At 41.7% G+C, this 26460-nt stretch overlaps 1 protein-coding gene across 2 annotated transcripts; it reads right to left on the reverse strand.

Annotated features, from left to right (window-relative positions):
* Positions 1-3059: 3059 nt before the first annotated feature.
* On the reverse strand, positions 3060-26073 carry tollip (toll interacting protein). 2 transcript variants are annotated; one of them, XM_061893143.1, is made up of 6 exons: positions 25916-26073; positions 15506-15655; positions 6545-6727; positions 6319-6471; positions 3760-3844; positions 3060-3695 (listed from the first exon to the last, which is right to left on the reverse strand). In XM_061893143.1, the coding sequence occupies exons 1-6, from the start codon at positions 25946-25948 to the stop codon at positions 3469-3471; spliced, it is 831 nt and encodes a 276-aa protein (XP_061749127.1). In that variant the 5' UTR covers positions 25949-26073; the 3' UTR covers positions 3060-3468. The 2 variants fall into 2 exon arrangements, with proteins under 2 accessions (XP_061749127.1, XP_061749133.1); XM_061893149.1 differs by lacking the exon at positions 15506-15655 and having other exon boundaries at positions 25916-26072.
* Positions 26074-26460: the final 387 nt, after the last annotated feature.

The following is a 26460-nucleotide window of genomic DNA, read 5'->3' on the forward strand; positions in this document are numbered from 1 at the left end:
GCCCACTGGGTGTGAGTTTTCCTTGCCCTTTTGTGGGTTCTTCCGAGGATGTTGTAGTCGTAATGATTTGTGCAGTCCTTTGAGACATTTGTGATTTGGGGCTATATAAATAAACATTGATTGATTGATTGATAACCTTTCTCTTCACCGCAGGCTTTGAAAAAGACATGTTTGGGGAATAATGTTATTTACGCAATGTGTGTCGTTCCGCTTTTCCTCCCTACAGCAAAACGGCGGTCGGCGGATAATAGCCGGGAAAGTACCGGGATGGCGAGCGCAAAAAAAGTGACGAGTTATCCCGCGTCAAATCAGAATATATGTAGTGTTCATTATGTGAGGCGATGCAAATTAAAGCAATAAAAAAATACAAATAACGGTTTGAATTGGTCCAGGTTATCGGGAACAATTATTACTGATGGACAGATGTCTCGGTTTGACAGCAGCCAGGCACGTAAGAAAACTCTCGTCTCCATGGCAACGTTTCTGTCGCTTTCACTCATTTGCCGCTTTTCCACTAACGCAGGGGTAGGCAACTCAGAACGTTGAAAGAGCCATTTTGGACGCTGTCAAGCGACATTCATATAAAACTCGCGGGCCGCACTAACAATAAACTTTCATATTAAGGTGGGGGCCGCAAAATAACTTCTGGCGTGTGTGAGACCCCTGACTTCAATCAATCAATCAATGTTTATTTATATAGCCCCAAATCACAAATGTCTCAAAGGACTGCACAAATTATTACGACTACAACATCCTCGGAAGAACCCACAAAAGGGCAAGGAAAACTCACACCCAGTGGGCAGGGAGAATTCACATCCAGTGGGACGCCAGTGACAATGCTGACTATGAGAAACCTTGGAGAGGACCTCAGATGTGGGCAACCCCCCCCCCCCTCTAGGGGACCGAAAGCAATGGATGTCGCGGTTTGACTGCAGCCAGGCACGTAAGAAAACTCTCGTCTCCATGGCAACGTTTCTGTCGCTTTCACTCATTGGCCGCTTTTCCACTAACGCAGGGGTAGGCAACCCAGAACGTTGAAAGAGCCATTTTGGACGCTGTCAAGCGACATTCATATAAAACTCGCGGGCCGCACTAACAATAAACTTTCATATTAAGGTGGGGGCCGCAAAATAACTTCTGGCGTGTGTGAGACCCCTGACTTCAATCAATCAATGTTTATTTATATAGCCCCAAATCACAAATGTCTCAAAGGACTGCACAAATCATTACGACTACAACATCCTCGGAAGAACCCACAAAAGGGCAAGGAAAACTCACACCCAGTGGGCAGGGAGAATTCACATCCAGTGGGACGCCAGTGACAATGCTGACTATGAGAAACCTTGGAGAGGACCTCTAGGGGACCGAAAGCAATGGATGTCGAGCGGGTCTAACATGATACTGTGGAAGTTTAATCCATAGTGGCTCCAACACAGCCGCGAGAGTTCAGTTCAAAGCGGATCCACATGAATTGATTAACGTGGACCCTGACTTAAACAAGTTGAAAAACGTACTCGGGTGTTACCATTTAGTGGTCAATTGTACCAAATATGTACTGTTCTCTGCAATCTACTAATTAAAGTTTCAATCAATGTATCAAACATTTAGCATAAACATTGGGTGTGTCTAAAATAGACTTGTGGCAAAATTATTAGGACTCTCGCTACTATATTAGATCCACTTTGCACTTGATTCTCACGGTTACGTAAGATCCACTATGGATTGGACTTTCGCAATATCATGTTAGATCCGCTCGACATCCATTGCTTTCGGTCCGGTCCCTTAAGGGGGGAGGGTTGCCCACATATTCGGTCCTCTCCAAGGTTTCTCATAGTCATCATTGTCGACGTCTCACTGGGGTGAGTTTTTCCTTGCCCTAATGTGGGCCTTACCGAGGATGTCGTTGTGGTTTCTGCAGCCCTTTGGAGCACTTGTGATTTAGGGCTATATAAATAAACATTGATTGATTGATTGAAAATATTAGATCCACCTAAAAATGAGATGTAATACGGTTGGAATATAATTACAACACTTTATGTACAAATTTATATAATATTTACATATTTATATAATATGTAACTACAAGCTCCATTCACAGACAGAGTCCCATTGCTTTTATGGGCGGTCGAGCGAGTCAAAAGCCGAAAAAAAATCATTTCAATCATCAATCAATGTTTATTTATATAGCCCCAAATCACAAATGTCTCAAAGGACTGCACAAATCATTACGACTACGACATCCTCGGAAGAACCCACAAAAGGGCAAGGAAAACTCACACCCAGCGGGCAGGGAGAATTCACATCCAGTGGGACGCCAGTGACAATGCTGACTATGAGAAACCTTGGAGAGGACCTCAGATGTGGGCAACCCCCCCCCTCTAGGGGACCGAAAGCAATGGATGTCGAGCGGGTCTAACATGATACTGTGAAAGTTCAATCCATAGTGGCTCCAAGACAGCAGTGAGAGTCCCGTCCACAGGAAACCATCTCAAGCGGATCAGCAGCGTAGAGATGTCCCCAACCGATACAGGCGAGCGGTCCATCCTGGGTCCCGACGAGCGGTCCATCCTGGGTCTCGACTCTGGACAGTCAGTACTTCATCCATGGTCATCGGACCGGACCCCCTCCACAAGGGAGGGGGGGACATAGGAGAAAGAAAAGAAGCGGCAGATCAACTGGTCTAAAAAGGAGGTCTATTTAAAGGCTAGAGTATACAAATCTTTCTTTTATTTATTTGTGGCGGCCGTAATTCTTTCGTGGTGGGCCGCCACAAATAAATATATATATATATTTTTTTCAGCTTTTGACTCGCTCATATAATATGTGACTACAAGCTCCATTCACAGACAGAGTCCCATTGCTTTTATGAGCGGTCGAGCGACTCAAAAGCCGAAAAAAAAAATATTTTATTTATTTATTTGTGGCGGCCATAATTCTTTCGTGGCGGGCCGCCACAAATAAATGAATGCGTGGGAAACCCTGTAATAAACTTTTTTGGGCAGGACATTTACCAGTTAGAACTATTTTGAGTTTGAGTGCAATCATACAACAAATTGCAGTAGACTTCATGTATATATTTTAATTTTTTTTACAAGTACATTTAAAGCTGACACTTTTGAGAATGAGGATGTTTGGTGCGGCCGGGTCCAAAGTGATCAGAAGGAAATATAAACAAGCTCACTTTTGGTCAACAACGATTAGCATCTCTAACGCGAATACGACGAGTGGCCGCTCCTGGCATCTGATTGGCCGGGAGCGAGTCATGTGACCTGGTGGTGCTTTGCATCCGTCTTTTTTTTGTTTGTTGTCTCCTTTCTTACATCATTGGACATCTGTGTCGTGATGGAAACCACCGCACGAAATAGCATCCATGACGACGGGTGGAGAGGGGGCGGGGGATAACGTGACGAAAGACGGGACGCGGCCAGGACAGAGAGCAAGACGAGGGGCGGGGCGACGACCTCGCCGTTAGAGCTCCTCGGCCATCTGCAGCAGGGAGTTGATGGCGGTGTCCTTGTTGCCCTGTTGAGCCTCCAGCACGGTGCGCACCACCTCCGGGTCCAGGTTTGGGAACATGTCCTGCAGAGCCTTGAGGTCCTCCTCGCTGCACGGTTGCACGCCCTGGACCTCGACCGATGGCACGGCACCCGGGACCGCCATGGGCAACACGCCGTGGTTGTAGACCGCCGGCACGCCTGGAGACACGAGGACAACGGTAACTTTTCCAACCCTAATGAGGCACGGGATCGAACATGTGACCTGTGATGGGCACGTAACCGACGCCCTGTTGGTAGACAGACGGCATCAGGACCACGGGCTGAGGCATCATTCCTGCCGGGAAGGACTAGACGAAAAAAAAAAGGAAATAAATCAGGGATCACCAACCTTTTTGAAATCAAGAGCTACTTCTTGGGTACTGATTAACGCAAAGGGCTACCAGTTTGATACACACTTAAATACATTGCCAGAAATAGCCAATTCGCTCAATTAACCTTTAATAAATAAATCTAGTGCGTCTGCCTCACAATACGAAGGTCCTGCAGTCCTGGGTTCAAATCCAGGCTCGGGATCTTTCTGTGTGGAGTTTGCATGTTCTCCCCGTGAATGCGTGGGTTCCCTCCGGGTACTCCGGCTTCCTCCCACCTCCAAAGACATGCACCTGGGGATAGGTTGATTGGCAACACTAAATTGGCCCTAGTGTGTGAATGTGAGTGTGAATGTTGTCTGTCTATCTGTGTTGGCCCTGCGATGAGGTGGCGACTTGTCCAGGGTGTACCCCGCCTTCCTCCCGATTGTAGCTGAGATAGGCGCCAGCGCCCCCCGCGACCCCGAAAGGGAATAAGCGGTAGAAAATGGATGGATGGATGGATCCATCCATCCATCCATCCATCATCTTCCGCTTATCCGAGATCGGGTCGCGGGGGCAGCAGCCTAAGCAGGGAAGCCCAGACTTCCCTCTCTCCAGCCACTTCGTCTAGCTCTTCCCGGGGGATCCCGAGGCGTTCCCAGGCCAGCCGGGAGACATAGTCTTCCCAACGTGTCCTGGGTCTTCCCCGTGGCCTCCTACCGGTTGGACGTGCCCTAAACACCTCCCTAGGGAGGCGTTCGGGTGGCATCCTGACCAGATGCCCAAACCACCTCATCTGGCTCCTCTCGATGTGAAGGAGCAGCGGCTTTACTTTGAGTTCCTCCCGGATGGCAGAGTTTCTCACCCTATCTCTAAGGGAGAGACCCGCCACACGGCGGAGGAAACTCATTTCGGTCACTTGTACCCGTGATCTTATCCTTTCGGTCATGACCCAAAGCTCATGACCATAGGTGAGGATGGGAACGTAGATCGACCGGTAAATTGAGAGCTTTGCCTTCCGGCTCAGCTCCTTCTTCACCACAACGGACCGGTACAACGTCCGCATTACTGAAGACGCCGCACCGATCCGCCTGTCGATCTCACGATCCACTCTTCCCTCACTCGTGAACAAGACTCCTAGGTACTTGAACTCCTCCACTTGGGGCAGGGTCTCCTCCCCAACCCGGAGATGGCACTCCACCCTTTTCCGGGCGAGAACCATGGACTCGGACTTGGAGGTGCTGATTCTCATTCCGGTCGCTTCACACTCGGCTGCGAACCGATCCAGTGAGAGCTGAAGATCCCGGTCAGATGAAGCCATCAGGACTACATCATCTATCTATATATATATATATATATATATAAAAAAATGGGTATTTCTGTCTGTCATTCCGTCATACATTTTTTTTCCTTTTACGGAAGGTTTTTTGTAGAGAATAAATGATGAAAAAAACGCGCAATTGAACGGTTTAAAAGAGGAGAAAACACAAAAAAATGAAAATTACATTTTGAAACTTAGTTTATCTTCAATTTCGACTCTTTAAAATTCAAAATTCAACTGAAAAATATGAAGAGAAAAACTAGCTAATTTGAATCTTTTTGAAAAAATTTAAAAAAGAATTTATGGAATATCATTAGTAATTTTTCCTGATTAAGATTAATTTTAGAATTTTGATGACCTGTTTTAAATAGGTTAAAATCCAATCTGCACTTTGTTAGAATATATAACAAATTGGACCAAGCTATATTTCTAACAAAGATATGTCATTATTTGTTCAAGATTTTCCAGAACAAAAATCTTAAAAGAAATTCAAAAGACTTTGAAATAAGATTTAGATTTGATTCTACAGATTTTCTAGATTTGCCAGACTATATTTTTTTAATTTTAATCATAATAAGTTTGAAGAAATATTTCACAAATATTCTTCGTCAAAAAAACAGAAGCTAAAAAGAATAATTAAATTAAAATGTATTTATTATTCTTTACATTAAAAAAAAAAAAATACTTGAACATTGATTTAAATTGTCAGGAAAGAAGAGGAATGAATTTAAAAGGTAAAAAGGTATGTGTTTAAAAATCCTAAAATCATTTTTAAGGTCGTATTTTTTCTCTAAAATTGTCTTTCTGAAAGTTATAAGAAGCAAAGTAAAAAAATAAATGAATGTATTTAAACAAGTGAAGACCAAGTCTTTAAAATATTTTCTTGGATTTTCAAATTCTATTTGAATTTTGTCTCAGAATTAAAAATGTCGAGCAAAGCGAGACCAGCTTGCTAGTAAATAAATGAAATTTAAAAAAATAGAGGCAGCTCACTGGTAAGTGCTGCTATTTGAGCTATTTTTAGAACAGGCCAGCGGGCGACTCATCTGGTCCTTACGGGCGACCTGGTGCCCGCGGGCACCGCGTTGGTGACCCCTGAAATAAATAGAAAGTGCAGCAAGATAGCTATGAGTTTAACTTGTGTACTGACAGAAAAAGACATGACCAGGTTGATCATGCCCTCCTTGTCGTCGCCCTGCCGGCCGCTGAGCGTGAACCACTCATCCACCACGCTGCCCTCCCTCAGACCCTCGGGGACGGTGACGTGCGTCCACGCGATGCGGTCGTCCATGGAGAAGGCCCTCTGTCCGGCACAACAACAAAACAAGTCAACACGGCGCCTCCTTCCGGTCCGCCCCACCCTCCTGGCCGCCCACCTCGTCAAAGATCTCCAGGTAGAAGGAGTCGACACCAGGGGGCACCGTGCACTGGATCACTTTGTTCCAGCGTGGGTTCTTGGCGCCGTTGTGAGCCGTGGGCGTCTCGTACACGGCGTAGCCCACGCGGATGCGACAATACGGATCCATCCGGGTCATCCCGTAGTTCTTTGCCAGCTTGGCCTGAAAGCAAACACAGGAAAAACTCACAATCTCACCAAGTATATACAGTATTTTCTGGACTATAGGGCGCACCGGATTATAAGGCGCACCGCCGATAAAAGGTCTATTTTTAATATTTTTTCATATAAAAGGCGCAACCCATTATAAGGCCCATTAAAGGAGTCATATTATTATTAATTTTTCTAAATGTAAAACACTTCTTTGTGGTCTACATCACATGTAATGGTGGTTCTTTGGTAAAAATGTTGCACAGATGATGTTTTACAGATCTTCAAGCCGCTTTCTGACAGTCGCCTCCGTACGTTTGCGCCGTTTTGTGGGCGGTCTTATTTACGTGGCTCACCTTCGACAGCGTTTTCTCCCCATCATCTTTGTTGTAGCGGTGTAGCGTGCAAGGACGGGAGTGGAAGAAGTGTCAAAAGATGGAGCTAACTGTTTTAATGACATTTAGACTTTACTTCAATCAATTATAAGGCGCACTGCCGATAAAAGGTCTATTTTTAATATTTTTTCATATAAAAGGCGCAACCCATTATAAGGCCCATTAAAGGAGTCATATTATTTTTTTTTTTTCTAAATGTAAAACACTTCCTTGTGGTCTACATCACATGTAATGGTGGTTCTTTGGTAAAAATGTTGCACAGATGATGTTTTACAGATCTTCAAGCCGCTTTCTGACAGTCGCCTTTGTACGTTTGCGCCGTTTTGTGGGCGGTCTTATTTACGTGGCTCACCTTCGACAGCGTTTTCTCCCCATCATCTTTGTTGTAGCGGTGTAGCGTGCAAGGACGGGAGTGGAAGAAGTGTCAAAAGACGGAGCTAACTGTTTTAATGACATTTAGACTTTACTTCAATCAATAACGGAGCAGCATCTCCTCATCCGGAAACAACAATAACGGAAACGTGTCCCGTGAAAAACCGTCCAACCGGAACTCTCTGATGACTAAAGTTCCTTGGGTGAATAATGTAAAATCACTACACTGGTATGTTTCAACGCTTTCATGGCGAGTTTACTGACAGATATAAGTAATAACTTTACACGCGGTATAGCTCGGTTGGTAGAGTGGCCGTGCCAGCAACTTGAGGGTTGCAGGTTCGATTCCCGCTTCAGCCATCCTAGTCACTGCCGTTGTGTCCTTGGGCAAGACACTTTACCCACCTGCTCCCAGTGCCACCCACACTGGTTTAAATGTAACTTAGATATTGGGTTTCACTATGTAAAGCGCTTTGAGTCACTTGAGAAAAGCGCTATATAAATATAATTCACTTCACTTCACTTCACTACTTTTGTATTAGAAATGGCAACAGCGGAGGATGAATGTCCCATAACAAGAAGAAAGAGAAAAAAAAGAAGCTTATCGACTACGGTGTTCGCACGGACTCCAAAAGCGGACGTGCGCAAATTTACAGGACTTATGCAGACCCCAAATAAGCATCAGCAGGGACCAGAAGGTAAGAAAAGTTGCTTTTGCATAATATTGAGAAAAAAAACGCCAGATAATATTTTTTACCGTATACACACACCATAATTATACTCGTATGTTGAAGCACATCAAGTGGTGCAGCTTCACAGCTTACCAAAGGCGTATTAAAACATTTTGATAGATTTTTGAACGCCATGTGTAATGTTCTATATTTTTAATGGAACATATAAAATGTTGGTGTTGTTTACTTGAGTCATATTGCCATCATAGTGCAGTCTATAAGTATATCTTATGCTTGACTGCCATCTACTGGCCACACTTATCATTACACAATGTACCAAATAAAATTGCTTTGAGCTCGTTAAGCAAAACCAGAATTATTCTGTACATTAGGTGCACTGGGTTTCACTGTCGAGTTTTGAGAAAAAAGGATTTTAAGTGCGCCTTATAGTCCGGAAAATATTTCTAATTTCTAGTCCAAATATCTAAACAAACTTAATACAAGTCACATTTCCCTGGATAGTCATTTTCAGTGAGACATAAGACTTGTTTTTAGGCAATAGGTCTTCTGAAGAAAAAAATACTACTTTGTTACAAAACACAACACTTCACAATACTAGTAAGTATAGCTAATAATAAGTTTTAACTTGCTAATTTCAAGATGTGTGAATTAGTGAATTATATTTATATAGCGCTTTTCTCAAGTGACTCAAAGCGCTTTACATAGTGACACCCAGTATCTAAGTTACATTTAAACCAGTGTGGGTGGCACTGGGAGCAGGTGGGTAAAGTGTCTTGCCCAAGGACACAACGGCAGTAACTAGGATGGCACAAGCGGGAATCGAACCTGCAACTCTCAAGTTGCTGGCACGGCCACTCTACCAACCGAGCAATGCCTAAGTTATTAAAGCTTAAATATAATGTCTTATTTCAAGAAAGACATTTTGACTCGTTCCTTAGGCAGATTTGTTTTGCTCATCACAAGCAAAAATAACCCGTATTAGTCTTTTTTTTATTCTTTTGAAGAGCGGCATTTCTCTCCAGAGTGGACGACTTTACTGACCAATTACAGCAGAGGGGGCGGAGCTTCAAGACAACTGGCAAGCATAAAATGATGACCCCGCACATTGCTCTTGAACATCTAGTTGAGGCGTTTCCAAAAGTGCGGCCCGGGGGGCCATTTGTGCCATAAATGACTTTCTAGGAGAAAAAAATGTTGACACTATTTCTCTAGTAGTGGCTGGAGCAGGGGTCAGCAACCTTTTTCAAACCAAGAGCTACTTCTTGGGTACTGATTAATGCAAAGGGCTACCAGTTTGATACACACTTAAATAAATTGCCAGAAATAGCCAATTTGCTCAATTTACCTTTAAATCTATGTTATTAGGGTCCGCCCTGCAATGGCAAAGGACTCCATGTCCTTTGCCATGCAAGGACCCTATTGAATCTGCTGCGTTTTATTCTTTCTTTATTATTCTTATTATTCCGCCGCCTCTTTGAACCTTAATTTGACCCACTGACCATGCTCCAAAACTCACCAAATTTCACACACTCATCAGAACTGGCGAAAATTGCCATCTAATAAAAAAACCAAACCCCAAAAATGAAAAATGCGCGCTAGCGCCCCCTACGAAAAAAAAAAAACAGACTGCTTGTAACTTCCGTTAGGAATGTCGTAAAGACATGGAACAAAAACCTATATGTAGGTCTGACTTAGACCTAGATTCCCCATTAGAAAGTCCTATATCTAAAATCAACAGAAATTTTGCAAAACCCTTTCAAAGCAAAATTTTCGCAAAAAATGCTAATTTTGCCTCTTTGAGCTGTAATTTGACCCCCTTAAAATGCTTCAAAACTCACCAAACTTGGCAGACACATCAGGACTGGCAGAAATTGTGATCTAATGAAAAAAAAAATTTCTAAAACTCAAAATTGCGCTCTACAAAATTTTTGGAATGAAACACAGAAAAAACTGCTTCTAGGAAGAAAACACAGACAAAACTGCTTGTAACTTCCGGTAGGAATGTCGGAAAGACATGAAACAAAAACTTCTATGTAGGTCTTACTTAGACCTACATTTTAATAATTGACAGCTAGCAGAAAAAATCAACAGGAAGTTGGCAATTACCCCTTCAAAATAAAAGTTTTCGTGAAAACCCGTCACCTTTTTCAAATCGAAACTCCTCCCAGTGCGTTTGTCGTTTCGGCCAACGGCGGACCCGACCAACGCTGCTTGCAGCTTTAATTATTATTATTATTACTTCTATGACATCACCCAACTAGTTAAACTATATGAATTAGTATCAATAAGAGGAATACATTGAATTGTGTGTGTGTGTGTGTGTGTGTGTTCACACAAACAATCCTGTATGGAATTTGAGTAATACTAATTTTCTGCAAATGTAAAAACAAATATGAATTCTGACTAAAAAATTGGTGCCGATGGAAACTAAGAAAAGGGATTTGGGTCCACTATCTGGAGTACAGGGCAGGCGAGTGGGGGATCTTATGTTGGTGGATAACTCCTCTGGCAGGGGGCTCCCCTCGTCTCTTTTAATGCACAGCATAGGACACATTTTGAAGAAACTACAATATAAAACAGGTTTTCAGTTATTTCACCGTTTTTTGTTTTGTACACAACTCCGCATGTTCATTCATTCATAGTTTTGATGCCTTCAGTGACAATCTACAATGTAAATAATCATGAAAATAAAGAAAACACATTGAATGAGAAGGTGTGTCCAAACTTTTTGCCTGTATTGTACATTTAAGTAAAACATTAAAACTGTGTTTGCTCATATGTCATTCTGACAATGTAATTGCATTTGTGCGAAAATAATTTGAATCATGGGGGCAAATAATTTACTGAGATTGAACGGGATTGTTGACGGCGTGGCGCGGTTGGGAGAGTGGCCGTGCCAGCAACCTGAGGGTTCTTGGTTCAATTCCCACCTTCTACCAACCTCGTCACGCCTGTTGTGTCCTTGAGCAAGACACTTCACCCTTGCTCCTGATGGTTCGTGGTTAGGGCCTTGCATGGCAGCTCTCGCCATCAGTGTGTGAATGTGTGTGTGTATGGGTGAATGTGGAAATAGTGTCAAAGCGCTTTGACTACCTTGAAGGTAGAAAAGCGCTATACAAGTACAACCCATTTACATAATAAGGGTGGTCCTCAGGTCCTGTTGATCAGGGGCAGAAGTTCCACAGCCACAGATCCACTATTAACCACTAATATCACAGTCAAAATGAAAGCTTGTTCCCATAGGCACCATAAACTGTTAATAATGTCTAGACAAAAGTGTATATTATATATACTATTATATTTATAGTATTTATATAGGTGTGTGTGTGTGTGTGATGGATATGTGTGTATTTTGGGTATATGCATGTGTGTATGTATGTGATTATGTGTGTATATGTATGTATGTATATATATATATATATAAATTGTATATATGTGTGTGTACATATGTATATATGTAAGTGTGTGTGAATTTAAATGTATTTTATATAGACAATATATAGCAGCAACCACTGAATTGAATTATATTATTGTATTATATATTGTATATATATATATATTGTATATGTATAGGGGTGGGACCTAATAAGTTGACTTCTTCCCACTCCCTTTTGAGCCAATCTTGACATCTACAAAAGATTAGTCGCATGTAATGTTTTCAATGTAGGTGTAAAAATATCCATCCATCCATTTTTCTACCGCTTATTCCCTTTCGAGGTCGCGGGGGGCGCTGGCGCCTATCTCAGCTACAGCCGGGCGGAAGGCGGGGTACACCCTGGACAAGTCGCCACCTCATCGCAGGGTGTAAAAATAATGTATCTATATATTTCTTTTGTATTTTATGTCATTCCATTGTTTTGTTTGCATGGCTCAAAATAAACCATTCATTCATTATTAATAATTAATGATATTTATCTTTGTGGAAACACTGATCATCTTGATGATTTCTCACAATAAATATATATAGAAACAGATATATATCTCGCACCGTACCAGGCGCCAATGTAGTTCTTGTAAAGTGTAAAAGAAGGAGTATGGAAGCTGGAAAACTAAGCACTTCAATGTGGTATTGGACAGAAAGGAGGACTTCCATTTGAAAATGTGGACGTTATCATCACTACTGTCTGATTGCAACCAATGCAAGTCATCACAATCAGGTAATACACACACTTATATTCTTGTCTTCATGAAAGAAAGGAATCTATACATGTTGTGTTATCAGTAAACACCTTTAACTTGTTAACAAAAACGTTTCATAAATAAATAAATATAAATGATTGTAGAGGTTGCCCTCTAGTGGGTTCTTCAGACCACCACACACTGCCAAGACAGCCCGGAATTCTGGGTATTGCACTGTTTTATTTTCCTCTAAATGGTGCAAAGTGTCTTTTCTGCGTCTGTGTCTCTCAGCAACACCTCCACCTCAACAACCACTCGTCTCGTCACAGCTGCTGCTAATAAAGGTGACAGGTTATATTCTTATTTTACTGTTATATTTGTATTCCCATTGTTGCTTTTTAGTTTTTATTCTTATTGTAATATTTCTCTATTTTGTTTCCATTTAAACCCCCATTATTTACTTTTTACTTTTATTTAAATTGATCTCAACTCTGTACACTGCTGCTGGAATTTTAATTTTCCTGAAGGAACTCTCCTGAAGGAATCAATAAAGTACTATCTACCTATCTATCTATCTATCTAGGTGATTAGATGACAAGGCCCACCTGGGCCATCTAAATAATAATAATGGATTAGAATTTATATAGCGCTTTTCTATTATTAGATCCTCGAAGTGCTCACAGTGGCCGTGCGCAACCCGAGGGGCCCTGGTTCAAATCCCACCTAGTACCAACCTCGTCACGTCCGTTGTGTCCTGAGCAAGACACTTCACCCTTGCTCCTGATGGGTACTGTTTGGCGCCTTGCATGGCAGCTCCCTCCATCAGTGTGTGAATGTGTGTGTGAATGGGTAAATGTGGAAGTAGTGTCAAAGCGCTTTGAGTACCTTGAAGGTAGAAAAGCGCTATACAAGTACAACCCATTTATTTTATTTATTTATATATATATATATAAAAAACGGTATTTCTGTCTGTCATTCCGTCGTACATTTTTTTCCTTCTACAGAAGGTTTTTTGTAGAGAATAAATGATGAAAAAAACCACTTAATTTAACGGTTTAAAAGAGGAGAAAACAAGCAAAAAAATGATAATTTAATTTTGAAACAGTTTATCTTCAATATCGACTCTTTAAAATTCAAAATTCAACTGAAAGAAAGATGAGAAAAACTAGCTAATTTGAATCTTTTTGAAAAAATAAAATTTATGGAATATCATTAGTAATCTTTCCTGATTAAGATTATTTTTTAGAATTTTGATGACATGTTTTAAATAGGTTAAAATCCAATCTGAAATTGGACCAAGCTATATTTCTAACAAAAACAAATCATTATTTCTTCTAGATTTTCCAGAACAATTTTTTTGAAAAGAAATTCAAAAGACTTTGAAATAAGATTTAAATTTGATTCTACAGATTTTCTAGATTTGCCAGAATAATTTTTCTGAATTGTAATCCTAATAAATTTGAAGAAATATTTCACAAATATTCTTTGTCGAAAAAACAGAAGCTAAAATGAAGAATTAAATCAAAATGTATTTATTATTCTTTACAATAAAAAAAAAATAATTTACTTGAACATTGATTTAAATTGTCAGGAAAGAAGAGGAATGAATTTAAAAGGTAAAAAGGTATATGTGTTTAAAAATCCTAAAATCATTTTCAAGGTTGTATTTTTTCTCTAAAACTGTCTTTCTGAGAGTTATAAGAAGCAAAGTAAAAAAATAAATGTATTTAAACAAGTGAAGACCAAGACTTTCAAATATTTTCTTGGATTTTCAAATTCTATCTGAGTTTTGTCTCTCTTAGAATTAAAAATGTCGAGTACAGTGAGACCAGCTTGCTAGTAAATAAATACAATTTAAAAAATAGAGGCAGCTCACTGGTAAGTGCTGCTATTTGAGCTGTTTTTAGAACATGCCAGCGGGCGACTCATCTGGTCCTTACGGGCGACCGCGGGCACCACGTTGGTGACCCCCTAGGCTAGAGTGTCCGCCCTGAGATCGGTAGGTTGTGAGTTCAAACCCCGGCGAGTGATACCAAAGACTATAAAAATGGGACCCACTACCTCCCTGCTTGGCACTCAGCATCAAGGGTTGGAATTGGGGTTAAATCACCAAAATAATTCCCGAGCGTGGCCACCATTGCTGCTCACTGCTCCCCTCACCTCCCAGGGGGTGACCAAGGGAATGAGTCAAATGCAGAGGACAGATTTCCCCACACCTAGTGTGTGTGTGACAATCATTGCTACTTTAACTTAACTTAGTTGATTGGTTGGTCAATTAGACAACAACAACTGTCACAGGTGTCACTACATGTCGGTGCAGATCCAGGTAAAGGTGCAAATTAGGGATGTGACCCAGCTGCTTACCACGGGACTGGAGCTAAATATTGGGTTAGTGCAGAGCAGGAGTGCCCACACTTTTTCTGCAGGCGAGCTACTTTTCAATTGACCAAGTCAAAGGGATCTACCTCATTCATATTTATATATAATTTATATTTATTTCTTTATCAAAGAGACATTTTTTGTTAACAAGTTAAATGTGTTTAATAATAATACAAGCATGTTTAACACACATAGATTCCTTTCTTTCATGAAGACAAGAATATAAGTTGGTGTATGACCTGATTCTGATGACTTGCATCGATTGGAATCAGACAGCGGTGCTGATAACGTCGACATTTTTGAATGGAGGAGAAAAAAAGTTGTCCTCTCTGTCCAATACCACATGAAAGTGGTTGCTTTTTAGCATCTTATTTGTCCAGCTTCAATACTCCTTTTCATACACTTTACAAGAAACACATTGGCAGCAAACTCCGTTGCTTGCTAACTAAAGCACGCCAGCTTTCTGAGACTCTTATTTTGTTAGCGCAGACCAGATGAAGCATGGCTTTTATTGTGAAGACAGGAACTGTGCGGTCGGTCTTTAGAGTTTTAACAGCAGGTACGCTGAGAGTCTGTTGTAATAAAAAGTGTTTCTCGCCCTCCTCTCTGTCATTTTTTTCCAGCGTCATCTCACAAGACCTTCAGGTGCCGTGAATGTCAACCAAGTGACGAAAATTATGTCTTGGTAAAGATTAATGAACGCCAATTTTTAGGTCTATTTTTTTAATGCCTGGCTGGAGATCGACTGACACCCTCCACGATCGACAAGTAGCTCGCGATCGACGTAATGTAAACCCCTGGTGCAGAAGTTGGGCTTTGGCCGGGGCGCCGTACCTGCACCACGGTGATGCTGAGGCGGCCCACGGTGCCAATGGTGCCGCCGTACTGCAGCTGGTGGGCAGCCTGCGCGTCCATCTGCACCTGCTGCTGCTGCTGCGTGGGCGCGATGCGCAGGAAGTCCTGCGGGAGCTCCCCCACATACACCTGCAGGAACACACCTTTACTAACAATGTGACGTTTGCTTCATTGATTGAGACTTTTTTTTAGTAGATTGCACAGTTCAGTACATATTCCGTACAATTGACCACTAAATGGTAACACCCCAATAAGTTTTTCGACTTGTTTAAAGGCCTGCTGAAAGCCACTACTACCGACCACGCAGTCTGATAGTTTATCAGACTGCTCGCCAAAAGTGTCGATACGGTTTTACCACCTTTGCTTCAAACTTAGAAAAACATGACAAACATTCAGATCGGCCCAATGAGTTTAAAGAGTGACATTTAATGTAGTTAACATAGATGTTCAAACAGCTGGTTGGCTTGTTGCCAATTATTAGAGCAGTCCAAACCGCCCGCGTAGTGTAAACTAATGCAAAGGAATTGATTGAATTTCGTAACAAATTCTCACTACCGTATTTCCTTGAATTGCCGCCGGGGCGCTAATTAATTTAAAACCTCTTCTCACTCCGGCGTTTACCAAAGGTATGCGGTAAAAGTAAGCATGCGCTAATTATTTTAAAACCTCTTCTCACTCCGGCGTTTACCAAAGGCATGCGGTAAAAGTAAGCATGCGCTAATTATTTTAAAACCTCTTCTCACTCCGGCGTTTACCAAAGGCATGCGGTAAAGGCAAGCATGCGCTAATTATTTTAAAACCTCTTTTCACTCCGGTGCTTACCAAAGGCATGCGGTAAATTTAGGCCTGCGCTAAACGTCCGCATTACTGAAGACGCCGCACCGATCCACCTGTCGATCTCACGATCCACTCTTCCCTCACTCGTGAACAAGACTCCTAGGTACTTGAACTCCTCCACTTGGGGCAGGGTCTCCTCCCCAACCCGGAGATGGCACTCCACCCTTTTCCGGGCGAGAACCATGGACTCGGACTTGGAGGTGCTGATTCTCATTCCGGTCGCTTCACACTCGGCTGCGAACCGAACCAGTGAGAGCTGAAGATCCCGGTCAGATGAAGCCATCAGGACCACATCATCTGCAAAAAGCAGAGACCTAATCCTGCGGTTACCAAACCGGAACCCCTCAACGCCTTGACTGCGCCTAGAAATTCTGTCCATAAAAGTTATGAACAGAATCGGTGACAAAGGACAGCCTTGGCGGAGTCCAACCCTCACTGGAAATGTGTTCGACTTACTGCCGGCAATGCGGACCAAGCTCTGGCACTGATCATACAGGGAGTGGACCGCCACAATAAGACAGTCCGATACCCCATACTCTCTGAGCACTCCCCACAGGACTTCCCGAGGGACACGGTCGAATGCCTTCTCCAAGTCCACAAAGCACATGTAGATTGCCCGCGTAGTGTAAACTAATGCAAAGGAATTGATTGAATTTCGTAACAAATTCTCACTACCGTATTTCCTTGAATTGCCGCCGGGGCGCTAATTAATTTAAAACCTCTTCTCACTCCGGCGTTTACCAAAGGTATGCGGTAAAAGTAAGCATGCGCTAATTATTTTAAAAGCTCTTCTCACTCCGGCGTTTACCAAAGGCATGCGGTAAAGGCAAGCATGCGCTAATTATTTTAAAACCTCTTTTCACTCCGGCGCTTACCAAAGGCATGCGGTAAATTTAGGCCTGCGCTTATAAATTTGAGTGTGATGTAAGGATACCATCATGAAAAGCACATTTAATAAAAAAAAAACATTATCATGGTCTTAACTTTACTTATAAATGAAGTCCATGCGCAGCCCCTTCTGATCAAAAGCATCGATAACTTGTTTATAGAAGTCTTCCTTATCTTTCTTCAGTTTTAAAAGTCTCTCGGTCTTGATGGAGATCTTCTTTTATTACCTCCTGCTTCGATTGAAAGTCCAGTTTAGAAAACGGTTTTATTTTAGATATGTAATCCTCCATGTTAAAAGTGCAAGCGAGAGGAAAAAATCAACGATCGCTGCTCACTCTTGCTGCTTGTTGTCACTTCTTCTGCGGCCCAGTTGTCGCAAGAAGGATCATTAGCGCCCTCTACCACCAGGAGGCAGGAGTCATTTAATGACTCACATTTGACACACGCAGCTACGGTATATTAATAAAACATAGCTGTTATTTTTTGCATATTCGATAGCTTGGACCTTAAATCCTACTGAATAGCTTCAATACGGCCTTTTAAGTTTACTAAATTGCAATTTTTAATTTCCCGCAAAGTTTCTTGTTGAAAACGTCGCAGAACGATGACACTTATGTTGACGCCTGCTTGTGACGTTATTGGTTGGAGCGGACATTTTATCCCAGCACCACTCACGGCTAAAAGTCGTCTGTTTTAATCGCATAATTACACAGTATTTTGGACATCTGTGTTGCTGAATCTTTTGCAGTTTGTCCAATTAATAATGGAGACTATAAAGAAGAATGCTGTTGGTGGAAAGCGATGGATTGCAGCCGGTGTTTCTTTGTTTGTTGTGAAGCTTTACTATGGAACAGAGCGGTCAAGCGAACATGTTTTCTACCACATTTCGACCGGCAGGTTTCGGTGAGAAAATTGTGGTAATAAGTCGGCTCTTACCGGAGACATCAGCGGAGCATGTGTCGTTCTTCCTGCATCTGCTGTCAAATAGGCAGCTGCGACTTTCTTGGCTCCTACATGGCTTCCATCAGAGACACTGGCGGTCACCAAACCCCTCCGACTTTCAGGTATGACTTTATAATCTCACTAAAACACTAGTAACACAATAATCAGATAAGGGATTTTCCAGAATGCCATCCATTTTCTACCGCTTATTCCCTTTTGGGGTCGCGGGGGGCGCTGGCGCCTATCTCAGCTACAATCGAGCGGAAGGCGGGGTACACCCTGGACAAGTCGCCACCTCATCGCAGGGCCAACACAGATAGACAGACAACATTCACACACTAGGGCCAATTTAGTGTTGCCAATCAACCTATCCCCAGGTGCATGTCTTTGGAGGTGGGAGGAAGCCGGAGTACCCGGAGAGAATTATCCTAGTAAATGTGTCTAATGACATCTGAATCGCTACCACCGCCGTCGCCTTTTTTCTTTTTTTTCTAGTGCTTCACTCTAACTTTCATCACCCACGAATCTTTCATCCTCGCTCAAATTAATAGGGAAATAGTCGCTTTCTCGGTCCGTATCGCTCTTGCTGCTGGTGGCTATGATTATAAACAATGTGAGGATGTGAGGAGCCCTACAACCTGTGACGTCACGCACACATCGTCTGCTACTTCCTGTAAAGGCAAGGCTTTTTTATTAGCGACCAAAAGTCGCAAACTTTATCGTAGATGTTCTCTACTAAATCCTTTCAGCAAAAATATGGCAATATCTCGAAATGATCAAGTATGACACATAGAATGGACCTGCTATCCCCGTTTAAATAAGAAAATCTCATTTCAGTAGGCCTTTAAGTCGAGGTCCACGTTAATCAATTCATGGTTACAAGACACATGTATATTGCTGAGAACGTGAATGATTAAAAACTAAGTTACTTGCTCTCAACACAGCCTCATCCTTCAAACACGAACATGACATGGCACCGGGAGTAAACTCGATTTGACGACATGGATTAAAAACCAGCGGAAAGTTTGAAACTAACGGGGAATGTCGACGAGAAATGGCGCATCTACAAACAGCAGTTTCACCTGTACATTGCGGCTATGGGACACTGGACTAAGCCGGAGGCGAGAAAAGTAGTGCTGCCGCTAACGATAGCGGGGCCACAGGCAGAGGTGGGTAGGGTAGCCAGATATTTTACTCAAGTAAGAGTACTGTTACTTTAGGGATGTAATACTCAAGTAAAAATAAGGAGTAGTCACCCAAATATTTCCTAAGTAAAAGTAAAAAGTATGTTGTGAAAAAACTACTCAAGTACTGAGTAACTGATGAGTAACCTGTTTGTTTAATGATGACGGCAACAAGTAATGTACAAAAACATAAAAATAGCAATGAACAAATTCAGAGCCAGGAATATCTCTTAAGCGACTAAAACAATAATATATATTAAATAATATATATTTGGTTTTACACTGTATTGAAAAAAAAAATGAAAATGAATTTTACCTTTGCAACCTTATTATACTATTGGCTAAGTTTTATATTAATAAATGTATGTTTCTCAATACCCGACCTGTCTCTTGTGCCTTTAAAAAAGATTTAAAACTCTACATTAAACACTCACTACCTCTAACAACCAAATAGCTGTGAAAACGATGATGCTGTGTCCCAAATTTAAATTTACTGAAATTGAGTGAGCCTATGGCTTTGCACTTTTTTTTATTATATATATACATATATATATATATATATATATATATATATATATATATTGTATTCTATTTAAGTTACTTTGAATTTACAACCCCCTGGCGCTGTTTTGTACTGTTTTTTGTACTTATTTTGATTGTTTCTCATCTGTTTGTAAATGTTGAAATTTATAAATAAAGGTTTAAAAAAAATACAAATAAAAAACAGTAAAAAGGAGCAAGTGTTTTTTTTATCATGAAGTTTTATTTTTTTACAGGTAAAGAACTATTAGAACATTTAACAATAAGTCAAAACCTGGGTTAACATTTATTCAAAAAAATATAGATACATACGATGTATTCAGAGGTGGGTAGAGTAGCCAGATATTGTACTCAAGTAAGAGTACTGTTACTTTAGAGATGTGTTACTCAGTAAAAGTAAGGAGTAGTCATCCAAATATTTGCTTGAGTAAAAGTAAAAAGTATGTTGTGAAAAAACTACTCAAGTACTGAGTAACTGATGAGTAACCTGTTTGTTTAATGATGACGGCAACAAGTAATGCACAAAAACATAAAAATAGCAATGAACAAACTCACAGCCAGGAATATCTCTTATGAGACAAAAACAATAATACATATTAAATAATATATATTTGGTTTTACACTGTATTGAAAAAAAATTTTTAAAATGAATTTTTACTTTGCAACCTCTTTATACTTTTGGCTAAGTTTTATATTCATAAATGTAAGTTTCTCAATACCCGACCTGTCTCTTGTGCCTTTAAAAAATATTTAGAACTCTAAATTAAAACACTCTACCTCTAAGAACCAAAAAGCTGTGAAAACCATGATGCTGTGTTCCAAATTGTATTTTATATATATTTTGCATTCTATTTTAGTTACTTTGAATTTACAACCCCCTGGCGCTGTTTTGTATGGTTTTTATACTGTTTTGTACCCTTTTTGTACTTACTTTGATTATTATTTTCAATTGTTTTTAAATGTTAAAATTTATAATTAAAGGTTTATTAAAAAAAAAGGTGTGCAGTTAATCATGTGACCGCCTGGCTCTGTTTTATTGGTCAAATGGAGTCAAACGTCACCAGGGACTGCATTCGATTGGTGAAACGGAGTCAACTGTCACCAGTGACTACATTTGATTGGTGAAACGGAGCCAAGCGTCACCAGTGATTGCATTTGATTAGTGAAACGGAGTCAAACGTCACCAGGGACTGCATTCGATTGGTGAAACGGAGTCAACTGTCACCAGTGACTACATTTGATTGGTGAAATGGAGTCAAACGTCACCAGGGACTGCATTCGATTGGTGAAACGGAGTCAACTGTCACCAGTGACTACATTTGATTGGTGAAACGGAGCCAAACGTCACCAGTGATTGCATTTGATTAGTGAAACGGAGTCAAACGTCACCAGGGACTGCATTCGATTGGTGAAACGGAGTCAACTGTCACCAGTGACTACATTTGATTGGTGAAATGGAGTCAAACGTCACCAGGGACTGCATTCGATTGGTGAAACGGAGTCAACTGTCACCAGTGACTACATTTGATTGGTGAAACGGAGCCAAACGTCACCAGTGACTGCATTTGATTGGTGAAACGGAGTCAAACGTCACCAGTGATTGCATTTGATTAGTGAAACGGAGTCAACTGTCACCAATGACTGCATTTGACTGGTGAAACGCAGGCATGTGATATATCCTTCTTTGAAGGTCTGTCTGACAAAACAAAACAAAGCATGCATTAAGAGATCGATAAAGATCAGTAGCGAATAGCGAGCTGAATGTAGATAAATGAAGCGGAGTAAAAGTAGCGTTTCTTCTCTATAAATATACTCAAGTAAAAGTAAAAGTATGTTGCATTAAAACTACTCTTTGAAGTACAATTTATCCCAAAGGGTTCCTCAAGTAGATGTAACGGAGTAAATGTAGCGCGTTACTACCCACCTCTGGCCACAGGTCATAGAAGTATATAACACGTTTGTGTTGGACACTCCTGGCGATCATGGAAAGTCGGATGTAGTGCTTAGCAAATTTGACGCCCACTGTTCTCCGAGAGCTGAGCCAGAAGGCAAAGCTCTCGGTCTACCGAGCTATCTACAGTCCTACTCTCACCTATGGTCGCGAAATGTGGGTTGTGACCGAAAGAGTAGGATCGTGGATTCAAGCGGCCGAAATGAGTTCTCAAAAGGGTGGCTGGCATCTCCCTTAGAGATAGGGTGAGAAGTTCAGTCACCCGAGAGAGACTCGGAGTAGAGCCGCTGCTCCTTCGCTTGGAAAAGAGCCAGCTTAGGTGGTTCGGGCATCTCGTGCGGATGCCTCACGAGCGTCCCCCTAGGGAAGTCCTCGTTGCACGTCCCACTGGGAGGAGACCCCGCGGCAGGCCCTGGACCAGATGCGGGGATTACAAACCCTGTTTCCATATGAGTTGGGATATTGTGTTAGATGTAAATATAAACAGAATACAATGATTTGCAAATCCTTTTCAACCCATATTCAGTTGAATATGCTACAAAGACAACATATTTGATGTTCAAACTGAAACATTTTTTTTGTTGCAAATAATCATTAACTTTAGAATTTGATGCCAGCAACACGTGACAAAGAAGTTGGGAAAGGTGGCAATAAATACTGATAACGTTGAGGAATGCTCATCCAACACTTATTTGGAACATCCCACAGGTGTGCAGGCTAATTGGGAACAGGTGGGTGCCATGATTGGGTATAAAAACAGCTTCCCAAAAAAGGATGGGACGAGGTACAACCCTTTGTCCACAACTGCGTGAGCAAATAGTCAAACAGTTTAAGAACAACGTTTCTCAAAGTGCAATTGCAAGAAATGTAGGGATTTCAACATCTACGCTCCATAATATCATCAAAAGGTTCAGAGAATCTGGAGAAATCACTTCACATAAGCAGCATGGCCGGAAACCAACATTGAATGACCCCTCATACGGTACTGTATCAAAAACCGACATCAATCTCTAAAGGATATCACCACATGGGCTCAGGAACACTTCAGAAAACCACTGTCACTAAATACAGTTTGTTTCTACATCTATAAGTGCAAGTTAAAGCTCTACTATGCAAAGCGAAAGCCATTTATCTGACTCGTTGGTGACGCATTGTGGATGCGCGTTGTCACCCCAGGGATGCACGAGGACCAAGAAAGGCAGGAGTTGCAGGTAAGACTTGATTTAATAAAAAAATAAAATAACACTGGTACAGAACTGACAAAAGAAAAGGCGTGCAGAAAGCAGGAGTAGCTAATGCTAACGAGCATCGAGTTCAAGTGTCCCAAAATAGACGTGCCGAGTGCACACAAAGCTAAGGCGAGACTTAGTAATAGTAGATACAAAGAAGAGGAACCAACGTGTGTGTTGCATGGAGCAAACAAACTATGCAGACAGAACTGAGGTTGAAAGCAGGCTTAAATACACAAGCTATCAATCAAACTCAGGTGCGCGTAAAAACAAGAGCAGGTGGGACAAATGTAAAACCAAGGTAACCAAACAAAACAAGGAAGTGCACAAACCAGGGATCGGAAGAGTCCAAAAATAATCGAGAAACATAAAAAAACTCAAAACCCAAAACCATATATGTTCCGGGTGGCGGAACATAACATTATCAACAACATCCAGAAACGCCACTTGCTTCTCTGGGCCTGAGATCATCTAAGGTGGACTGATGCAAAGTGGAAAAGTGTCCTGTGGTCTGAGGAGTCCACATTTTAAATTGTTTTTGGAAATATTCGACATCGTGTCATCCGGACCAAAGGGGAAGTGAACCATCCAGACCATGGGTGTCAAACTCCGGCCCACGGGTCAAATTTGGCCCGCCGTGTAATTTAACTTGGCCCTTGAGGAAATATCAAATTAACATTAGCGATGGCCCGCCGCTGTAACACCGCATTCACCGCTAATACGCTTACTTGCCAACCCTCACGATTTTCCCAACAGACTCCCGAAGTTCAGTGTCCCTCCCGAATTTCATCCGGGACAACAATATTTGGGGTGGACTTTAAAGGCACTGCCTTTGGCGTTCTCTACAACCTGTCTCCACGTCCGCTTTTCCTCCATACAAACAGCGTGCCGGCCCAGTCACATAATATATGCGGCTTATACACACACACACAAGTGAATGCAAGGCATACTTGGTCAACAGCCATACAGGTCACACTGAGGGTGGCCGTATAAACAACTTTAATACTGTTACAAATATGCGCCACACTGTGAACCCACACCAAACAAGAATGACACCGTAACACAACATAAACACAACAGAACAAATACCCAGAATGCCTTGCAGCACTAACTCTTCCGGGACGCTACAATATACACCCCCCACTATCAACAAACCCCGTCCACTTCAACCCCACTGCCGAAAAGAGGCATTCAATTTGTATTTAAATTGTATTTGATATGCCATTGATATTTTTTTATTTGTATTATTATTTGAAACTCGATTTTGCATGTCACTATAAAGTTATATAAGCCTTGCTTGTTCAATATTCAGTGCAAAACTTGTTTGGGTCCCTATTAAAAGGTTAATTTGTTCAACCTCGGCCCGCGGCTTTGTTCGGTTTTAAATTTTGGCCCACTCTGTATTTGAGTTTGACACCCCTGATCCAGACTGTTATCGACGCAAAGTTCAAAAGCCAGCATGTGTGATGGTATGGGGGTGCATTAGTGCCCAAGGCATGGGTAACTTACACATCTGTGAAGGCACCATTAATGCTGAAAGGTACATTACTTTATCAATCAATCAATCAATGTTTACTTATATAGCCCTAAATCACTAGTGTCTCAAAGGGCTGCACAAACCACTACGACATCCTCGGTAGGCCCACATAAGGGCAAGGAAAACTCACACCCAGTGGGACATCGGTGACAATAATGACTATGAGAACATGATACTGTGATACTGATGATACTGATGACTATGAGAACATATGAGAACATGATACTGAGAAAGATCAATCCATAATGGATCCAACACAGTCGCGAGAGTCCAGTCCAAAGCGGATCCAACACAGCAGCGAGAGTCCCGTTCACAGCGGAGCCAGCAGGAAACCATCCCAAGCGGAGGCTGATCAGCAGCGCAGAGATGTCCCCAGCCGATACACAGGCGAGCAGTACATGGCCACCGGATCGGACCGGACTCCCTCCACAAGGGAGAGTGGGACATAGAAGAAAAAATTACATCCAACACTATTTCCTAACTCATATGAAAACGGGGTTTGTACATCACCTCTCTGGCCTGGGAACGCTTCGGGATCCCTGAGGGAGAAGTTGCTCTGTAGAGGGAAGTCTGGGGGTCTCTGCTGGAGCCGTTGTCCCCGCGACTCGATTCCGGATAAGTGGTTGAAGACTGATTGATGGATGGATATTGAGCAAAAAGGTCCCTTTTTTTATCCACCAAGAAAATTGCACTTGTTATCTGTCAGAATATACTTTTTTAAAAGGTATTTTTGGGTTCATTGAGGTTAGCTAATTTGACCTGTTTTGGAATGTCTTCCATCCATCCATTTTTTACCGCTTTTTCCCTTTTGGGGTCGCGGGGGGCGCTGGCGCTTATCTCAGCTACAATCGGGCGGAAGGCGGTGTACACCCTGGACAAGTCGCCACCTCATCGCAGGGCCAACACAGATAGACAGACAACATTCACACACTAGGGACCATTTCTTGACAAGCAAAATTGTCTTGTTCTATTGGCAGATCATTTTGCTTAGTTCAAATAAAATCCATCCAACCGTCCATTTTCTACCGATTGTCTCTTTTGGGGTCGCTGGAGCCCACCTCCGCTGCATTCGGGCTGGACAAGTCGCCACCTCATCGCAGGGCTTCAAATAAAATACCTCTCATTTTTGTGTTTTTTCTTGTTTTTGAACACTGACTTTTTGCAGTGTAACCTTTGGCGTTAGCAGTTAGCATGTTAGCCACACCCCGCACGATGTAAACATGAACCATATAAAACGGCTTAAAAAGTGGCAAATAGGCGAAAAGACAAGACTCGACTTACCTGTCCCCGCTGGGTGCTGATAGTGGTCGCCATGTCGACGTGTTCACGCTCCAAATGTCTTAAATCTGAAATTTGGCTGACATTCGTGTCAAGTAAATATTGCTTCTCTTCCGGGATTAGAATGTAACCGGAAGTTGACTCAGACCAGAAGTGCGTCTCCGTCTCCTGTCCGTACTCACACAAGTTACAAATCCGGTTTTTTTTTTAAATGTAAAATTAAAGTTATTCTCCGAAATTGCGAGCCCTTAATTAAATACACATATATTATTGTTTATACTCAGAGTTGTGTTTCATTTACGATATAGCAGGTACTATAATTATAGAATAATTATTTCACACGTTGCACCGTGTGGGAAAAAAAAGACGCTTAAAAAGTTTAGTAGTTAAAAGCCTACTGAAATGAGATTTTCTTATTCAAACGGAGATAGCAGGTCCATTCTATGTGTCATATTTGATCATTTCGCGATACTGCCATATTTTTGCTGAAAGGATTTAGTAGAGAACATCGATGATAAAGTAGGCAACTTTCGGTGTTAAGAGAAATG

The sequence above is a fragment of the Nerophis ophidion genome, linkage group LG02 (genome assembly GCF_033978795.1).
Source record: "Nerophis ophidion isolate RoL-2023_Sa linkage group LG02, RoL_Noph_v1.0, whole genome shotgun sequence".
Taxonomy (NCBI): Eukaryota; Metazoa; Chordata; class Actinopteri; order Syngnathiformes; family Syngnathidae; genus Nerophis; species Nerophis ophidion.

Bases quoted from the DNA above. Each gene is read 5' to 3' on its own strand.
- tollip (XM_061893143.1), bottom strand. From the start codon at position 25,948: ATGGCGACCACTATCAGCACCCAGCGGGGACAG. The intron at 15,656-25,915 runs GTAAGTCGAGTC...GTGTTCCTGCAG, and splicing joins TCAGCACCCAGCGGGGACAG to GTGTATGTGGGGGAGCTCCC. The intron at 3,696-3,759 runs GTCACATGTTCG...TCGTGTCTCCAG, and splicing joins CGGTTACGTGCCCATCACAG to GCGTGCCGGCGGTCTACAAC.